The 16,455-nt window shown below is 37.2% G+C and overlaps 1 protein-coding gene across 1 annotated transcript; it reads right to left on the bottom strand.

Annotated features, from left to right (window-relative positions):
- Positions 1 to 11,715: 11,715 nt before the first annotated feature.
- On the bottom strand, positions 11,716 to 13,621 carry LOC149251926 (cytochrome P450 750A1-like). Its single transcript, XM_089456593.1, has 2 exons — positions 12,522 to 13,621; positions 11,716 to 12,418 (listed from the first exon to the last, which is right to left on the bottom strand). Exons 1-2 carry the CDS (start codon positions 13,509 to 13,511, stop codon positions 11,783 to 11,785), a joined length of 1,626 nt encoding a protein of 541 aa, XP_089312719.1. The 5' UTR covers positions 13,512 to 13,621; the 3' UTR covers positions 11,716 to 11,782.
- Between the last annotated feature and the right edge of the window lie 2,834 nt (positions 13,622 to 16,455).

Below are 16,455 nucleotides of genomic sequence, written 5' to 3' on the forward strand. Positions count from 1 at the left end.
TATATATATATATAGGGTACCTGTTGATGCTTGTGTAGCAACCTGATCCCATTATGCGCAATTTGATAGTTGATTTTAAATTTTTCGTTATAATGAATCGAGTCTGCCCCACAATGTGTTAATTTCATGGTTGGTTTTGAGCTCACCTACACAGCGTGTCAATTTGATAGTTTATTTTTAAATTTTTTCACAATGTATCAAGTTGTCTTAGGCTAAGATTTCAAAATCGCTATACATTTAGCATTTAAAAAAATTACTCTTGGTATAATAACTCTTTCATTCAGGTGTTCATTTTTAATGTTTTTTTAGTCATAAAATTTTTCCATAATGTCACACTTGAAATATATTGAAAATTTAAGATTGTTTTGTAGTCATAGTCTTTGGTTTTAATTCCATGGTTGAAAAATTGTCAAGATTTTTAATGTTTTTCTAAGTTGTGATATTTTATCTTTTTTTTCTAAGTTTAATCTATTAATAAAATAAAAAAAAGGATTTACAGTGAGGCTCGGTCTTAGAGGATTTGAGCATCATTCATCACACAGTCAGATTAACTAGCTTTAACTACCCTAACAGAGGGGAAACCAGTCCAAAAAAGCATAAGTCCAAAAATAGCCCACGCAGGGGTTACCAGTTTGATCACAACACAATAGAAACATTTTAAAACAGCACATAATCCTAACTAGGAGACACAAAAACTTTACCAAAACTGCCTAGTCAACAAGACAAAACATCCACCTGGTAAACTCGAAACCTGGCTATCAGTTGTTCGGGGTTGTTTCCTCCACAATCAGACACGCGTACTTGTCTGACTTGTTATCCTCGTCCGAAGCGCCACGTCCATGTGCTGGAGGGTCTCCCTCAAAGCTGCATGCATCCACACACATTCCTGACGTGTCTCCTCAGCAACTACCTGATGCCTGTGTGTTACTGAGCTTACCCTCCTCAACATGCTGACTGTCAGTCACTGCTTTACCATGCAACGTGGCTTTATCTTCATCAGCTCTCTGATCACCAGTGTTGCTCCGACTCCTGTAGCTTGGTTCTGCTCTGTTCGGCTCATCGTTGTTTTCAACCAAATGAGCTGGCGTCTCAATTTCTTCCGTAAAAATGATTGAAATGGTGGCTATGATTACTGGGCGATTCAGGGAGCTACGAAATCAAAATTGTGTGGTCTGGGGAGCAGGATGCAGAGGTAGGGGGAAGTTAGTAGTGCAAACCACTACATCTCCTCGTCCTGTGCCAGGAAGCCAGGCTCTTCCTCTTTCGCTGTGGGTGTCTGGGTAATGCCCCGTGAAACATAGTGGATTGGGGTTATCAGCTGAGGAGGCAGGGGAAACTGAATCGAGGCTCGACATTGTAGAAGAGTGAGAGCTCCCGCCTTTGGAGCCACCTCTCCTCCATCGCATACAGTGGCGAACCATGATGGGGATGGAAGCAAGGGATGTAGCAGCGGGGATGGTGGAGGAATTGACAGAGGAAAGGTACGGGGAAATTACAGAGGAATTATGGACTTGAGCTAGATTGCAGAGGCAGGTGTGGGAATGGTGGAATCCATTGCCTAGGTCAATGCAGCTTAACAACCAGCATCGACTCCCTGTAACAGTGTGCACATTAGGTTCTCCAGCCTGCGAAGGACAAACACAATGAATCAGGGGGGGAGGAATAACATAGAAGTTTGCATGCTCCATCGTTATGTGAGAATTGGTTCTATCTCGGCCTGTGCATTCATTAAATGGCGCCTGTAAGGTGCCTTGAATGCAATTCAATTTGGCATGGGGGAAGTTCTAGGGGGCCATGTGGCCAGCCCATCTGCCGCCTTGTCGTCTTATCATTTTTAATGACTGGGATGATCACCCACATTCGGGTTGTGATATTTATCTATAATGTTATGGTTGAAAACAATTATAATTATTTTTTCTTAGCACCATGCTTGAAAATTGTTGGAATTTTAAGATTTTTCAAAGAAGTGATATTTTAAATTTAATGTCATGCTTAAAAATCGTTGGAATTTTAAGGGTTTTCAAAGACGTGACATTTTATCGTTAATGTTATGCTTGAAAATCATTGGAATTTAAAGTTTTGTAGAGTCACGATATTTTATTTTTAACGTCATTGCTAAAAAATGTTGAAAATGTACCTTGATGTTTTTTTTCAATTAAAAACAAAATAGAAAAGTTATTTCGGCATCAACACTTTTCGATTTCAAGGTGTTTTTTGCACCAAACAAAATGGCTTTTATTGATTTTTATTGTTATTTTTAAAAAATATTGAAAATTTACTCTAAAAGAAACGTTATTCCGACATCAAAACTTTTCGATTTCAAGGTGTTTTTTCATGTTTTTTTGGGTTTTTTGGGCTCAAGTACCCATTTTGAGGTAATAGTTCCCATTTGATCGATAAATATGTTGGTGTTATACCATGGTATCATAGCATCTAGGTTAACCACTTGGACTGGAGGGCTCTGTCATGAGGAATCTAGCTGCAAAGCTCTTGAATGAGATTTCAGGACAATTTCAAGAAAATTAACCAAACTTATATTTAAGTTTTAAAACCTGATCTAGAATTAATTGGTTGTGATTTCATATGCATCATAACACTAATGATTGACAATATTTTAATGTTGATTGATGCTCTAACCCATTTGCATTGGCTGACATATACATATTTAGTGGCTATGCATGCAGATGGAATATGCTTTTAACTTGATTTTGATTAATATTGATGTGTTAACATGGCTACTTTGTTACAAATAAACTAAAATGGAAATTTCATGAGAGCAAGTTCAAGGTCAATATTTTGTTTATTTGATTATGATATTATGCGTCTAATAGTAATGTGTGAATGACGACACATCACAAGTAGCAAATAGTTAAAGGATGATGAGAAAAATGGTACAATATAGCTTCGACAGGTCACAGGATGGGTATGAAGGGGTAGGTATGAATGAGGAAGAAATATTAGTGGGAAACAAGGGAGGACCCAACTCTCCTAACTGGATGGATACCTTGTGAAGCTTGAAGGGTAAGACAAGAAGCTTCAAGGAAAATAAAGAGAGTTTGTTAAAGGCCTAAGAGAGGAAAGTGGAGGTGAATGCAATCATACTGCAAAGTTTCTTAGACTTGCAAATACATAAGAATCATGAGATGGAGGCTAGCCATAAAGCCAAGTTGATCCTTCTCGAGTCAGAAAAGAGAAAAAATGGGGTAGATGGTAGCGTATCTAAGAAGAGGCACAAAAGGGAAAGCGAAGATACCATGAACGGAAATGGACCATTAATTACCATGAAAGGAAGTACCAACACTCATGGGTATCATACTGGTAGGCATTCTAGCTCTGCTACGAGGGGGCATCATTTTTATCATCATCATCATCATTGCCATCATTATCATCATCATCATTAGTGGAAGATGGGAAGAGGTTATATGCATGAAGAATTTAAGAAGGCCAAACCATCTACATTTGATGGAGAGGTGAAGAAATTGGAAGACGCAAAAGCTTGGTTGGTTGGGATGAAGAAGTTCTTCAGAATTCATGACTATTATGAGAATATGAAGGCAAAGGTATCCATTAGAGGAATTTTGAGGCCTAAAATGGGTCTTTGAAGGAAATTATAAAATAATAGTGGAAATAATAAAATAAGATTACATTACATCATCAAATTTTAGAGGGAAAAAAGAAGAAACTACTTTTCTCAACTCATATTTTCAACTTATATCCCTATGTGTTTACTCAAATTTCGAGTGAAAACACTCGTTGGATGTAAAATTTGATTTCTCATCCAAGGAGTACCCATGGTGCATACTTTCGAAGGACCCTACTACAGGAAAAATGAGAAGTATATGAAAAACATGATTGTAATCACGTTTTTCATGTATTTCTCATATTTTGTGTAGCAGGGTCCATCAAAAGTCTGCAACATGGGTACTCCTTGGATGAGGAATTAAATTTTTCATCCAATAAGTACTCTCGTTCAAAATTTGAGTAAAACCAAGGGAGATAACTTGAAAATACGAGTTGAAAAAGTAGTTTTATTATTTTATTATGTTCTAATATTTTTACATTTTTAATCCAAAAATGGTGAATCATCCCCCATGGTCGACATCATCATCTTGAATCCTATTGGTTCTTATAAATGTTATTTTGGTTGTACATTTTTCTTAGGAGGCCCATTGTAGACCTAAAAAATTCTCTAATGAACCTACAACATGAAGGGAAGAGCATACATATGGTGAGAAGATTTGAAATTTTTTAAATACATAACAGAAGAAAGACTGACTCTGAAGGAGTTTGAAAATCTCTTCAAGGAGAAATATCTATCAAATAGATATTATGACTGTAAGGCAAAGGAGTTTTATGAGTTGAAGTTGGGATAGTTTTCAAATGAAGTGTATATTACCATATTTCTTGAACTATTGAGATATGGCACGAATGAGAAGGCCAAGGTTCAACGATTTATTAGTGGGTTTCCCATGTCATTTAGAGAATGTATCGAGTTATATGAACCACAGACTTTGGACGGCGTCATCAAGAAATTCAAACACTTTTCTGAGCAAGCAAAAATGAGGTCCGATTTTAAAAGAAATTGGAAATCAAGAAACAGCAGGAAAGACAAGAAGAAATGGCCCAAAAGGATCATTGATAAGAAAGAAGGTATATCCTCAGCTAGTGAAGGTCAATTTACACAAAAAAAATTGGTCAAGGGGAGAGAGGTTGTGCGTAACCACTTGTAGGATATCAACGTAGGCCTGAGGAAAGATAACCACTAAGATGTTGCAAATGTAGTGAGAACCACCAAAAAAGAGATTGCTCACGTCATAAAGGCAAATGACCTCAGATCTACAATGCACGAGAAACTTGGACAATGGGGCACATAATGGAAAGAAAGCCCATAATTTATGTAGCAGTGGATAATTTCCAAGAAAACCACTAGGCATCCATCATTGAGATGGAAGGTAAGTTGTCCTATCAAATTACTTCTATTTTAATTGATCTCATCTCTAAATATAATTATGTCAGTTTAGAGCTTGTAGAAGAGTGTCGACTGGCCAAGGAAATGCATTTAGAACCATGGTTGGTTCAACTGGAAATAAGAACCAAGAGAAAGACTCAATTATTGGGTGAATTCATATGCTTTCGATCTAAAGGGCATGCCAACATTTGTGCATCTAAACTTGTCGCCATTGGGAGTGTACAATGTGATATTAAGTATGGATTGGTTGTATAAACACCACACTAAAGTGGACTGTTTTAGAAAATAAATTGAATGCTTACATATGTAGGGAGAAAAAAAGAGTTTTGAAGGGCAGGAGAAATCCTACTTCAATGAGGTTGATCACAGTTATGCAAGCCAAACACAACAATAGGATGGGATGCATGTTGTTTGTAGTGTAAATCTCCAGTGATGAGAAAGCTCAGTGATACTGAGAATGAGGAGAGTGAGCTACTAACAAGATATCTAGTTCTATAGCAGTAAGCAGACATGGTTCCAACGGAGGTCCGTGGATTACCTCCTCATAAAGAAATATATTTCTATATTGAGTTGGTACCTGGAGCAACACCAGCATTCAAGGCACCATATTGGATAAGCACTCATGAGTTGGCCAAGCTAAAATTGTAGCTAAAGGAGATGTTGGACAAGGGCTACATAAGGTCGAGTGTGTCTCCATGGGGAGCACTCGTGTTGCTTGTAAAGAAGAATGATGATACTCTTAGATAATGCATTAGCTACATGAAATTAAATATTTCTTCTACAAATATTTAATTCGCGAGCAAATATTTCTTTTACAATGAAAATGTTTCCTTCGCTCCGTACGAAGATCATTGGAGGAATGTAAGGCCCTATCCTAGGGTCTTCTAATAGATCTATTTTCTCTGGAAATTAAATACAATAAGAGGCAATAATTTACTTTCTTACAAGACATTTAAATAATGAAAATTTACTATTTACATTCTAATCCTCACAACTTATAGTGAACATTTCATTTCAATAATTTACATGAGTAACCTATGCATAGAGGAATACCTGTACCAATGGCTGGAGATGCCCTTGAGCTACTGCTCCTGCTGAAATGCTCCTCTCAACTACCGACTGGATTTACCTCCCAGCCAACTAGGAAATAATTCCTAGCCCAGGAAACCTCCACAAGTTCCCTATCCCTCTGAGCCCAAGTCCAACTAGATGTAGCGTGTCCAAAATTAATAACCCAAACCAAGATAAACAATAGTTCCCTCCTCTCAACTAACCCAAGAAACCTCCACATGTTCCTTAGGTCTCCAAAATCACAGCCAACCCCAAAATCAAAGCAAGACCCCACATGCCCTTTTCTCCCTTCCTCCTTCCCTTTTTATAACCTCCCTCTCTTCTCCACCTCAACCAACTCTCATTAATGTCATTAACTTCTCCTCCATCCTTACAATTGACTTCTCTTCTCCCAAGTAAATCTGGGAGTACATTTGGAAATGTGACATGAATATAAAATTGGGAAATTAATGGGAGAGGACCATGTCTTCTCCCAAATAAATCTAAAAGTACATTTTAGAATGTGAGATGAATATATATATTGATAATTAGATGGAGAGGACCATGTCTTCTCCCAAGTAAATGTGAGAGTACATTTGGGAATGTGAGATGTAATTAAATGGAGAGGACCATGACTTCTCCTAAGTAAATGTGAGAGTACATTTGGGAATGTGAGATGTAATTAAATGGAGAGGACCATGTCTTCTCCTAAGTAAATGTGACAGGACATTTGGGAATGTGAGATGAATATATATAATTTGAAATTATGGAAGGAGACCATATCCTACCTAAGTTTCAATTTGACAAGGCAAGTTGGGAATTTGAATAAAATAGAAATAATGAATTTTATATTAGTAAATAATTTACAGTTTCCAAAATGAAGGTATTCACCAATATTTCTCAATATTTTCAGGTAATGTAAACATTAATAAAATTTGCATGATAAGATTTAAGTGGGGAATTACAAGGAAATTGAGAAAAATATGTGTGTTAGAACTCTTGACTACTAAAATAATCGAGTCCTTCAAGGGCATGTGAGAGGAAGAGGTGTCTGTGATGCTTAGCTCAATTTGGGAGAATAATGAGAGTGACAAAATTCTTGTGAATGTGAGCAAGGTCGTATATGTTTCCCTTTCGAATATAGTATGGCTAATACTAGCAACAAATAATTTTTTTGACGACGAATTAGGCATTGATGGAAAAGGATTCATGGATCTGGTGTTACGGGTATCGACCACAATCATAAGTTTCAACATTAGAGACTTCACTCCTTATTTGGATTTCCTTGATTTGCAAAGTATCAAACGATCCCTGAAGAAGGCCAACAAAAGATTCAATATATTCACTAAGAAAATGATAAATGACCATATTCATCAATGCATAGCCATGGCTTCGAATGGTGGCCAGGAAGAAACAAAGCCTCATGTTAAAGACAATCGATGTCCTCCTTGATGTAGCTGAGAGTGATGCCATGGATACAAAAATCAAAAGGGAAACCATCAAGGCCCTTATATTTGTATGCCCTTCTAAACTTAAAAAAAAAATCATAAAAATTAATGAAATTATAACTTTATCTAAATTATTATCATTATTATTATTAGTTAAGAAAAATATATACGAGTTATATATATATATATATATTGTAACAAGATTCTTAACTATGAAGATTCACCCAAACTTTACCATAAAGATTCTTAATCTATAAATGGGCTTTGTTACAATGCTATGAGCCAATACCATAGCTTACTAATATAACATATGTTCTTCTCATGTTGTAGCATCTCTTTGTTGATACACATAATAACCTTATCTTGTCTATGTGGCATTTGGTCCATACAAAACTAGCATAACCATATAAATTAAATGGCTGATAAAAGATCAAAACACTTATGTCATGATACATTTCACATTACTAAGATTAAAAAATATCATAAAAATTGACTAAATTAGAATTTTATTTTAAATTGCTATTAATTATAAAAAGAATTAATATACGAGTTAAACAAGATGCTTAACTACGAAGATTCACCTCGAATTTACCATCAAGATTGTCAATCTATAAATGAGCTTTGCTACAATATTATGGGCCAATACCATAGCTTACTAATACCATATGCCCAAAAGAACATAATTCACCTCGAATTTACCATGAAGATTGTCAATCTATAAATGAGCTTTGCTACAATATTATGGGCCAATACCATAGCTTACTAATACCACATGCCCAAAAGAACATAACTCATGTTCATATGACACATGTACATGACATTTTTTAATTAATTAATTTAATAAAAAGAACATAATTGTTTTTCAAATAAATTTTGACCTTTGATTTTTTTACTACTACTAAGAAGATTCTAGAATAATTTGTGGAGGTTAAATCCTTACCATCCACATAATACTTATTGACAATTAAATTAAAACTATCTCAACCATATAAATTAAATGGCCACTAAGCATCAAAACACTTCATTGCGTATAAATCCATAATAAACATCAAACAATTTGCTTCTTAAATTTATTTAAAAAAATATCCTAAAATTTAACTAGATTATAACTTTATTTATTATTATTAATATTTTTATTATTGATTAAAAAATCAATAACTAAATTAAAAATATATTCATTTAAAAAACATGTAACAAGATTATTAACCATAAAGATTCGCCCCTATTTTATTATGAGATTTTTATTCTGTAAACTGAATTTGTTATAATATTGTGGGCCAATATCATGGCTTATCAATACCACATGTCTAAAAAATTCACTCATTTGATATGACACTTGCCTATATGATATTTTCTTTAAATTAATGAATTTAATTAAATTTGGAAAATGGGTATAATTACTTTGGAGATAAATCTCAACTTTTGATGTGTATATTAGTAAAATGATAACTACTTAAAGGATAAATCTCAACCTTAATTTGTATATATTAATAAAATAATAATTACTTTAAAAATAAGTCTTAACCATTAATTTATGTATATTAGTAAAACTATAAACATTTATTTTAATATAATTTTTTCAAAATTTTAATTTAATCATCAATATTTATTTATTAAAATGTGATCAAAATGTCTATATATACCAATCTAATTTGTCAAAATATTAATAAAATAATAATTACCTTAAAGGTAAACCTTAACCATTAATTTATGTATATTTGTATATTAGTAAAATTACAAATATTTATTTTAATATAAAAAATTATAAAAATTTTAATTTAATCATCCATATTTATTTATTAAAATGTAATCAAAATATCTATCTATATATACCGATCTAACTTGTCAAATAAATATACTTAGATGTGTCATGTAAAATCTAACAATGTACCAAAAAAACAATGATAAAATAAAAAAAAAGGATAGAAAAAGGTGGTTATAAATAGCAATGATAAAATTAAAAAGGGAATAGAAAAGGGTTGTTATTCATAGCTTCGATGCTTGACTCCTTTAGTAGTGACTCTTCTTAGGTTTAGCAGGTGATTGAACCCTGCAGTGACTTTTGGAATTAATGGACTTAGATTGATGGCCAATCATCTTTACCAATTTTTATAATAAATGACCTTTCGCCAATATAGGCCCACTGGTAATTCACGGTACGTAGTCTATGGTATGTAGGTCTTCATATGCTAATATAGTCTTAAATTTCAAAGTAAATCAAAACTTGCAAATGCTGCATTTGCCCACCAGAAAAAGCGTGCACTGCATACATGACATACTTGTCCATTTACAGTGTTCTAATAAACTTTTATTCTCTTGCACATGCACCGCTGAAATTCTCAATTCCCGATGTCACATGCACCGCTGACATTCTCAATTCCGGATGTCTGGAGAATTGAGAAAGGGTCGGTTATCTGTAAATGACATAGACGTATTAGTTTAAAACCCACATGTCTGGAGAATTGAGAAGTGTCGCTTATCTGGAAATGACACAGAAGCTTAAGTAGATTGTTGATTCCCAAAATATTTAGGTATTAGACAGACATAAATGTGGTTAAAAAATTGACCATGCCCATATCCATCCGATTCTAGAATATTTCGAAAAATCAATAATTAATATAAAAATAATGATTTAAAACAGATTCACTGACTCCATCACTACTGGCCTCTCTGCAAAGTGCAAACTCACCCACTGCAGAGAGGCCCATTCTAACAAACACACAAAAACGAATGAATGCGAGATGTACTAATACTTATATTTTATCTTAATCATAATTGAAATTTTATAAACTAAATAAAAGTAAAAAAAAATATGTTTAATTTTATACTTAAATAAATCAATAAATCATTTAAATAAAGGATTTGGATATTTACATTCACAAATTTATTAGAGTATTAATTTTAAAAGAATTCCATTATTTTTTAATAAAAATAATATATATAGTTATTCAATTTTTAATATAAAATTAATGTGATATTTAAAAATATAAGTAATTATAAAATTTAATATGGCTATAAATAAAATATCTTAATGTTTAGTTTTAAGTAAAATATTTTAATGATAATTATGTGTATATTATATATGGTTAAGTCCATTGGGCTTTGGATAGGGGTGACAGGTGCTCTGTCACCGATTTTATTTCGTGCTTAGATTAGGGTGATATATTAGACATGATCAAGATACAGTCCCACCAAGCTTGCTTATATATATATATATTTGAAAAAAATAAATTAAAATAATTGAAAAAAATAAATTCTTATTATTAAGTAGTCTCAATTGTTTTTCTGGGATATTTTTCTCTCAATATTGTGTGATGTGTAGCAATGATTTTAATATATATATATATGATTGAAAAAATAAACTTAAAAATAATTAGAAAAAAAAAAATCTTATTGTTCAAACATTTCAAGTCCTCTCATAGTTTTTCAGCAATATTTTTTTATCAATATTGTGTGAGGTGTATCAATGATTTGTTATAATTACAAATTTAAACTATGTAATTTACACAATTCAATTGACCAATATTTTTTGAAGATATTGAATCTATTTACATATTAGAAAATGCAATTTACCACAAAATATAATTATATCTGTAGATAAAAAATAAATCCATTTTAACCAAAAAAAAGATAAAAATGAGTGATACAATCTTCTTTAAAAAAATAAAAAATAAATAAATTATATTTTAAAAACTAAAAAAAATATAACTCAAAAAATTTGATACCTCTTACACATTTCCTAAACCTATAATTAAAATATATCAAGGTAATCTCTAGAGTATAAAAACATTGGTAAGCATAATATTTTGTAGGTATTGCCAACTGATGACATTTGTCTTCATTCAAAATGTAGTATTAACCTATTTGCGTTGGTGATTAATATTTCACTTTTTCGGATGGAGGGGACCTGAATTAAAATGTTTGGACAGAAAAACACAAAACTAAAATAATAATGCCAAAACATCAATGGAAATACAATCAACCTCAAACACTCTAAATGATCTGAACAACCCACTCAACCCACTCCAGATGGTTTAACACCCCTTGTGAGTTCGTATGCTGCCCTTACGAGACAATTACATTTATGTAAATAATTAAAACAATTTATTCACGCAGAAAACTATTACATTCTAGGCATGTTGGCTAGCATAGGCTGGCGCGGTGATCGAAAGTAGTGAATTACGAACTATTACAGATTTGCAGGCACAACTAACAGTTTGGCAAATATGGATGGATGACAACTAATAAACATAAAATACCAGTCTAGCTTACCCTACCCTCCCCTGCGTAGCATAGATATATAGTTTAGGGGTTTCTAGAGGCAACACGGCTGTCTCAACCTTGGATAAGCAAACAGCGGAGTTTGCCTTGGCATCGTGGTTGCACATGCTTCCATCATATCCAACTCTGATGGATCGCCTTCTACTCTCCAATCGAAAGTATGCACCAACTGCGCTAATGAAAACTCAACGGAAACAATAGCCATGGCAGATCCTGGGCATCCTCTCCTTCCTGCGCCGAACGGAAGCATTCTGAAGTCTGATTGACCTCCTGATAAATCCATACCATGTTCTTCCAACTGCGCCATGAATCTCTCCGGCTTGAATTCCGAAGCATCTGACCCCCACACAGTGGGATCCCTTCCTATAGCCCACAAGTTCATGATTACCATTGTTTGCTTAGGTATATAGTACTCGCCTACCTTGACGGCCTCTATAGACGCATGGGGAATCGCTAGTGGCAACGATGGGTGTAACCGTAACGTCTCTTTCACCACACAGTGGAGGTATTTCATGGTTGCCAGATCCGACTCCTTTACTTTACCATGTTGGCCAACGACCGATTCGATCTCTTCCTGCAATTTCTTCATTGCATGGGGATGCCTGAGCAGCTCACTCATTGCCCACTCTGTCGCGTTTGCCGATGTCTCCATGGCGGCGGCGAACAACTCCTGCAGAAATTCAAAGACAGTATGCAAAATGTTAGGGTGTTCAAATATTTCAAGTTTGAGGATTGGAATAGAATGGCAATGGGTAAAAGTCAGAAGGGCATACAAATAAAAGGGCCTTGATCGTTGCCCTTGTGATTTGTGTATCTGTGGCACTGCTCTCAGCTACATCAAGGAGTACATCGACTATGTCTTTAACATGAGGCTCTGTGTCTTCCTGGCCGCCATTCGAAGCCATGGCCAAGCGATGATGAATATGGTCGTTTATGATTTTCTCAGCAAATACATCGAATCTTTTGTTGGACTTCTTGAGGGACCGTCTTATACCTTGCAAGTCAAGCCAATCTAAATAAGGAATGAAGTCTCCGATGTTGAAACTTCCGACCGCAGTCGACACCTTTAGCACCAGATCCGTGAATCCTTTGCCATCGGCACCCAAGTCATCGTCAGAAAATTTCTTTCTCGCCAGTATTCGCCACACTATATTCGACAGGGTAGCATATATGGCCTTGCTCACATTCACCGGAATTCTGCCGCTCTCACTCTTCTCCCAAATCGAACTAATCATCTCAGACACTTCTTCCTCTCGCACACCCTTGAAGGACTCGATTCTTTTAGCAGTCAGAAGTTCTAACACACATATTTTTCTCATTTTTCTCCAGTGATCTCCATAAGGAGCGAAGGCAATATCTTCATCGAAGAAGAAATATTTGCTTGCCGACGATGGAGGTCGGCTGGCAAATATCAAATCATGAGTTTTAAGAAATTGTTTGGCCATCTCAGAAGAAGAAACCACGACAGTAGGGACAGAGCCGAAGCGCAGATACAAAATGGGGCCATATTTGTCGGCGAGACGGTTAAGAGCACGGTGAACCGGAAGTCTCAATTGGTGGAGATTGCCGATGATTGGCCACGGACAGGGTCCTGGAGGCAATCTTTCATTCCGCCGACTCCGGTACAATATCCAACGGGAGAAGAACCAGAAAATGAGAGACGCTATTAATCCAATGGCCGCAGTCGCAACACCTCCTCTAGTCGCTATTACTATTGCAGGCAGAGGCAGAGGCAAAGCCTGAAGCAACTTATCAAAACCCATATCGAAAGCGCCTCTTGTCTGTGTGCACAGCAGAGTTGAAAATAAAGTAATACGTTCTGTCTATTTAAAGCCTTCGTCAAGTTTTTCGAAGCTCTGTTTATCTGCCAAAATGGAAAAGCTACGGACGTTCAAGTTACAGGCAAAGGTAATGCGGATGTCAAAGCCAGGTCCAGCAAATTCTAATTATTAAATATAATAATTAAAGAGGAAAAAAATATTAAATATAATATCTATATGAGGAAGATAATACAAGATGATATAGATATAGATATAGATATAGATATAGATATAGATATTCTTGATAATAAAAGATGATGATGATATAGATATAAATATAAATATAAATAGAAATAGAAATATAAATATAAATATGAATATGATGTTGAAGTTTCACCAATCATGCCACCTTGTTCCACTTCTATTTTGAAGGTTGAGGGAGATGACCTTGATGGAGATTGTTCGAATGATCATGGGGAAGCTTGTTCCTGAGATCCTCTTTCCCACTGTGATTATCATTCTAGGTTTCCCGACACCAAGTTATCGCTGCTATGTTGGAGTGCTAATGTGAGTGGGAGACGGGCCGACTTCCCATATTGGGCCGAAGGTGGTTCCCGCACCCCACCAAGATCGTCCAACCATCCCAACCATTTTCTCCTGCACGCACTCTACGTCAGAGTCTACACGATGGCCCATATTGCATTCGCGGGACTACGTCTTTGCTCTCCCACCCATGAAGCATGGGCTTGTGGAATAGATCCGGCCCATTTAGGTGCCAGCCGGGTGCTCTAGCTGGGCCAACAATTAGGATAGGTGCCATCCATCTTGTCTTTTGCACCCACGTATGTTGCGGTTCGATGAACCGACCTTGCTTCGATGTAGAAGGAAGTGATTCTTTGATGCATCGTTCCCAAGAAGGGAGGAAAAGAAGGAGGTTTACCTGCTTGTCCGCATTGGGCAAGGTGCGAAGCCGCTTGTCCCTCCGGGGGCAAGGAGAGATATTGATAGCAGATATTATATATGTCATTAAATGGCCAAATTAGGCTATTTCTTAGGTCTACGTAGGTTCCCCAGCTTGGGCGTGTCAAGTAGCCGGCACGCAAATGTTCAATTTACTTATTGGGTAGGGGGGCTTTTGGTCGAGCCTGCTGTCGCATCCTTGAAAACTAAATTCCATGGGGCTCTCGATGCATGCCTCTGGAAAAACTACCGCAACATAGGCTGGCTTATGAGAATGACATATATAATGAGAGTGATTTCCTAGCTAGAGAGAGAAGAAAGAAAAGAGAGATAGATCGAGTAAGTGAATCGGTCTACATTCATTATATACGTAATTACGGCAGCAAATGAATTGGATTCAAGTTCAATTTACTTATTGGGTGGGGGGGCTAGTGGTCAAGCCTGCTTGCGCATCCATATGCTCATATATAACTACCACCATAACAAGGACCGGAGGGGCTCGACCATAAGGTCCGTCAGGGTGCGTAGCACGCTCGACTAATAAGGCCGCCATCGGCTCGACTGTTAAGGATGCGTAAGCAGGCTCGACTGTTAAGGATGCGTAAGCAGGCTCGACCAACGGGAGAGGACCGGCAACGGGGCTCGACTGTTAAGGATGCGTAAGTAGGCTCGACCAACGGGAGAGGACTGGCAATGGGGCTCGACTGATAAGGAGAGGAGAGGATGCGGAGCACGCTCAACCAACGCCCCCCCACCCAATAAGTAAATTGAACCTTTAGGTGCTCGACCATAAGGTCCGGAGGCGCTCAACCATAGGGAGAGGATGCGTAAGCAGGCTCGACTATTAAGGAGAGGACCTTTAGGTGCTCGACCATAAGGGAGAGGGAGAGGAGAGGAGAGGATGTGGAGAACACTCGACCAACGCCCCCCCACCCAATAAGTAAATTGAACCTTCAGGGTGTGTAAGCATGCTCGACTAATAAGGATGCGCAAGTAGGCTCGACTATTAAGGAGAGGACCCTTTAGGGGGCTCACTATTCATATGGTGAGGAGAGGTGCTCGACCAAAAGGATGCGTAAGCAGGCTCGACCAATGGGAGAGGACCGGCAACGGGGCTCAACTGATAAGGATGCATAAGCAGGCTCGACTATTAAGGATGCGTAAGCAGGCTCGACCAACGGGAGAGGACTGGCAACGGGGCTCAACTGATAAGGAGAGGAGAGGATGCGAAGCACGCTCGACCAACGCCCCCCCACCCGATAAGTAAATTGAACCTTTAGGTGCTCGACCATAAGGTCCGAAGGCGCTCGACAATAGGGAGAGGATGCGTAAGCAGGCTCGACTATTAAGGAGAGGACCTTTAGGTGCTCGACCATAAGGGAGAGGGAGAGGAGAGGAGAGGATGCAGAGCACGCTCGACCAACGCCCCCCCACCCAATAAGTAAATTGAACCTTTAGGGTGCGTAAGCACACTTGACTAATAAGGATGCGCAAGCAGGCTCGACTGTTAAGGAGAGGACCCTTTAGAGGGCTCACTATTCATATGGTGAGGAGAGGTGCTCGACCATAAGGGACGGAGTCACTCACTATTCATATGGTGAGGGTTTTAACGCTCACTCATCATATGGGTGAGGGACTGAGTCACTCACTATTCATATGGTGAGGGATTTATCGCTCGACCATAAGGTCCGGAGGCGCTCGACCATAGGGAGAGGATCCGTAAGCAGGCTCGACTGTTAAGGCTGCGTAAGCAGGCTCGACCAACGGGAGAGGACCGGAAACAGGGCTCGACTGATAAGGATGCGTAAGCGGGCTCGACTGATAAGGATGCGTAAGCAGGCTCGACCATAAGGTCCGTCAGGGGCTCGACTGTTAAGGACCTTTAGGTGCTCGACCATAAGGGAGAGGAGAGGGAGAGGCCATTAGAACGGGGAAGCTATGGGTCAATTGCTTATGGCATATGACCCTTAAGATAGACTAGATAGCG

The sequence above is a fragment of the Pinus tabuliformis genome, chromosome 7, assembly GCF_031772625.1.
Source record: "Pinus tabuliformis cultivar Carrire ecotype Pingquan chromosome 7, CPIR1, whole genome shotgun sequence".
Classification (NCBI taxonomy): domain Eukaryota; kingdom Viridiplantae; phylum Streptophyta; class Pinopsida; order Pinales; family Pinaceae; genus Pinus; species Pinus tabuliformis.

Coding starts and splice junctions, on each gene's coding strand:
- LOC149251926 (XM_089456593.1), bottom strand. CDS start 13,511: ATGGGTTTTGATAAGTTGCTTCAGGCTTTGCCTCTGCCTCTGCCTGCA. Junction 12,419..12,521: donor CGATCAAGGCCCTTTTATTT/GTATGCCCTTCT, acceptor GAATTTCTGCAG/GAGTTGTTCGCCGCCGCCAT.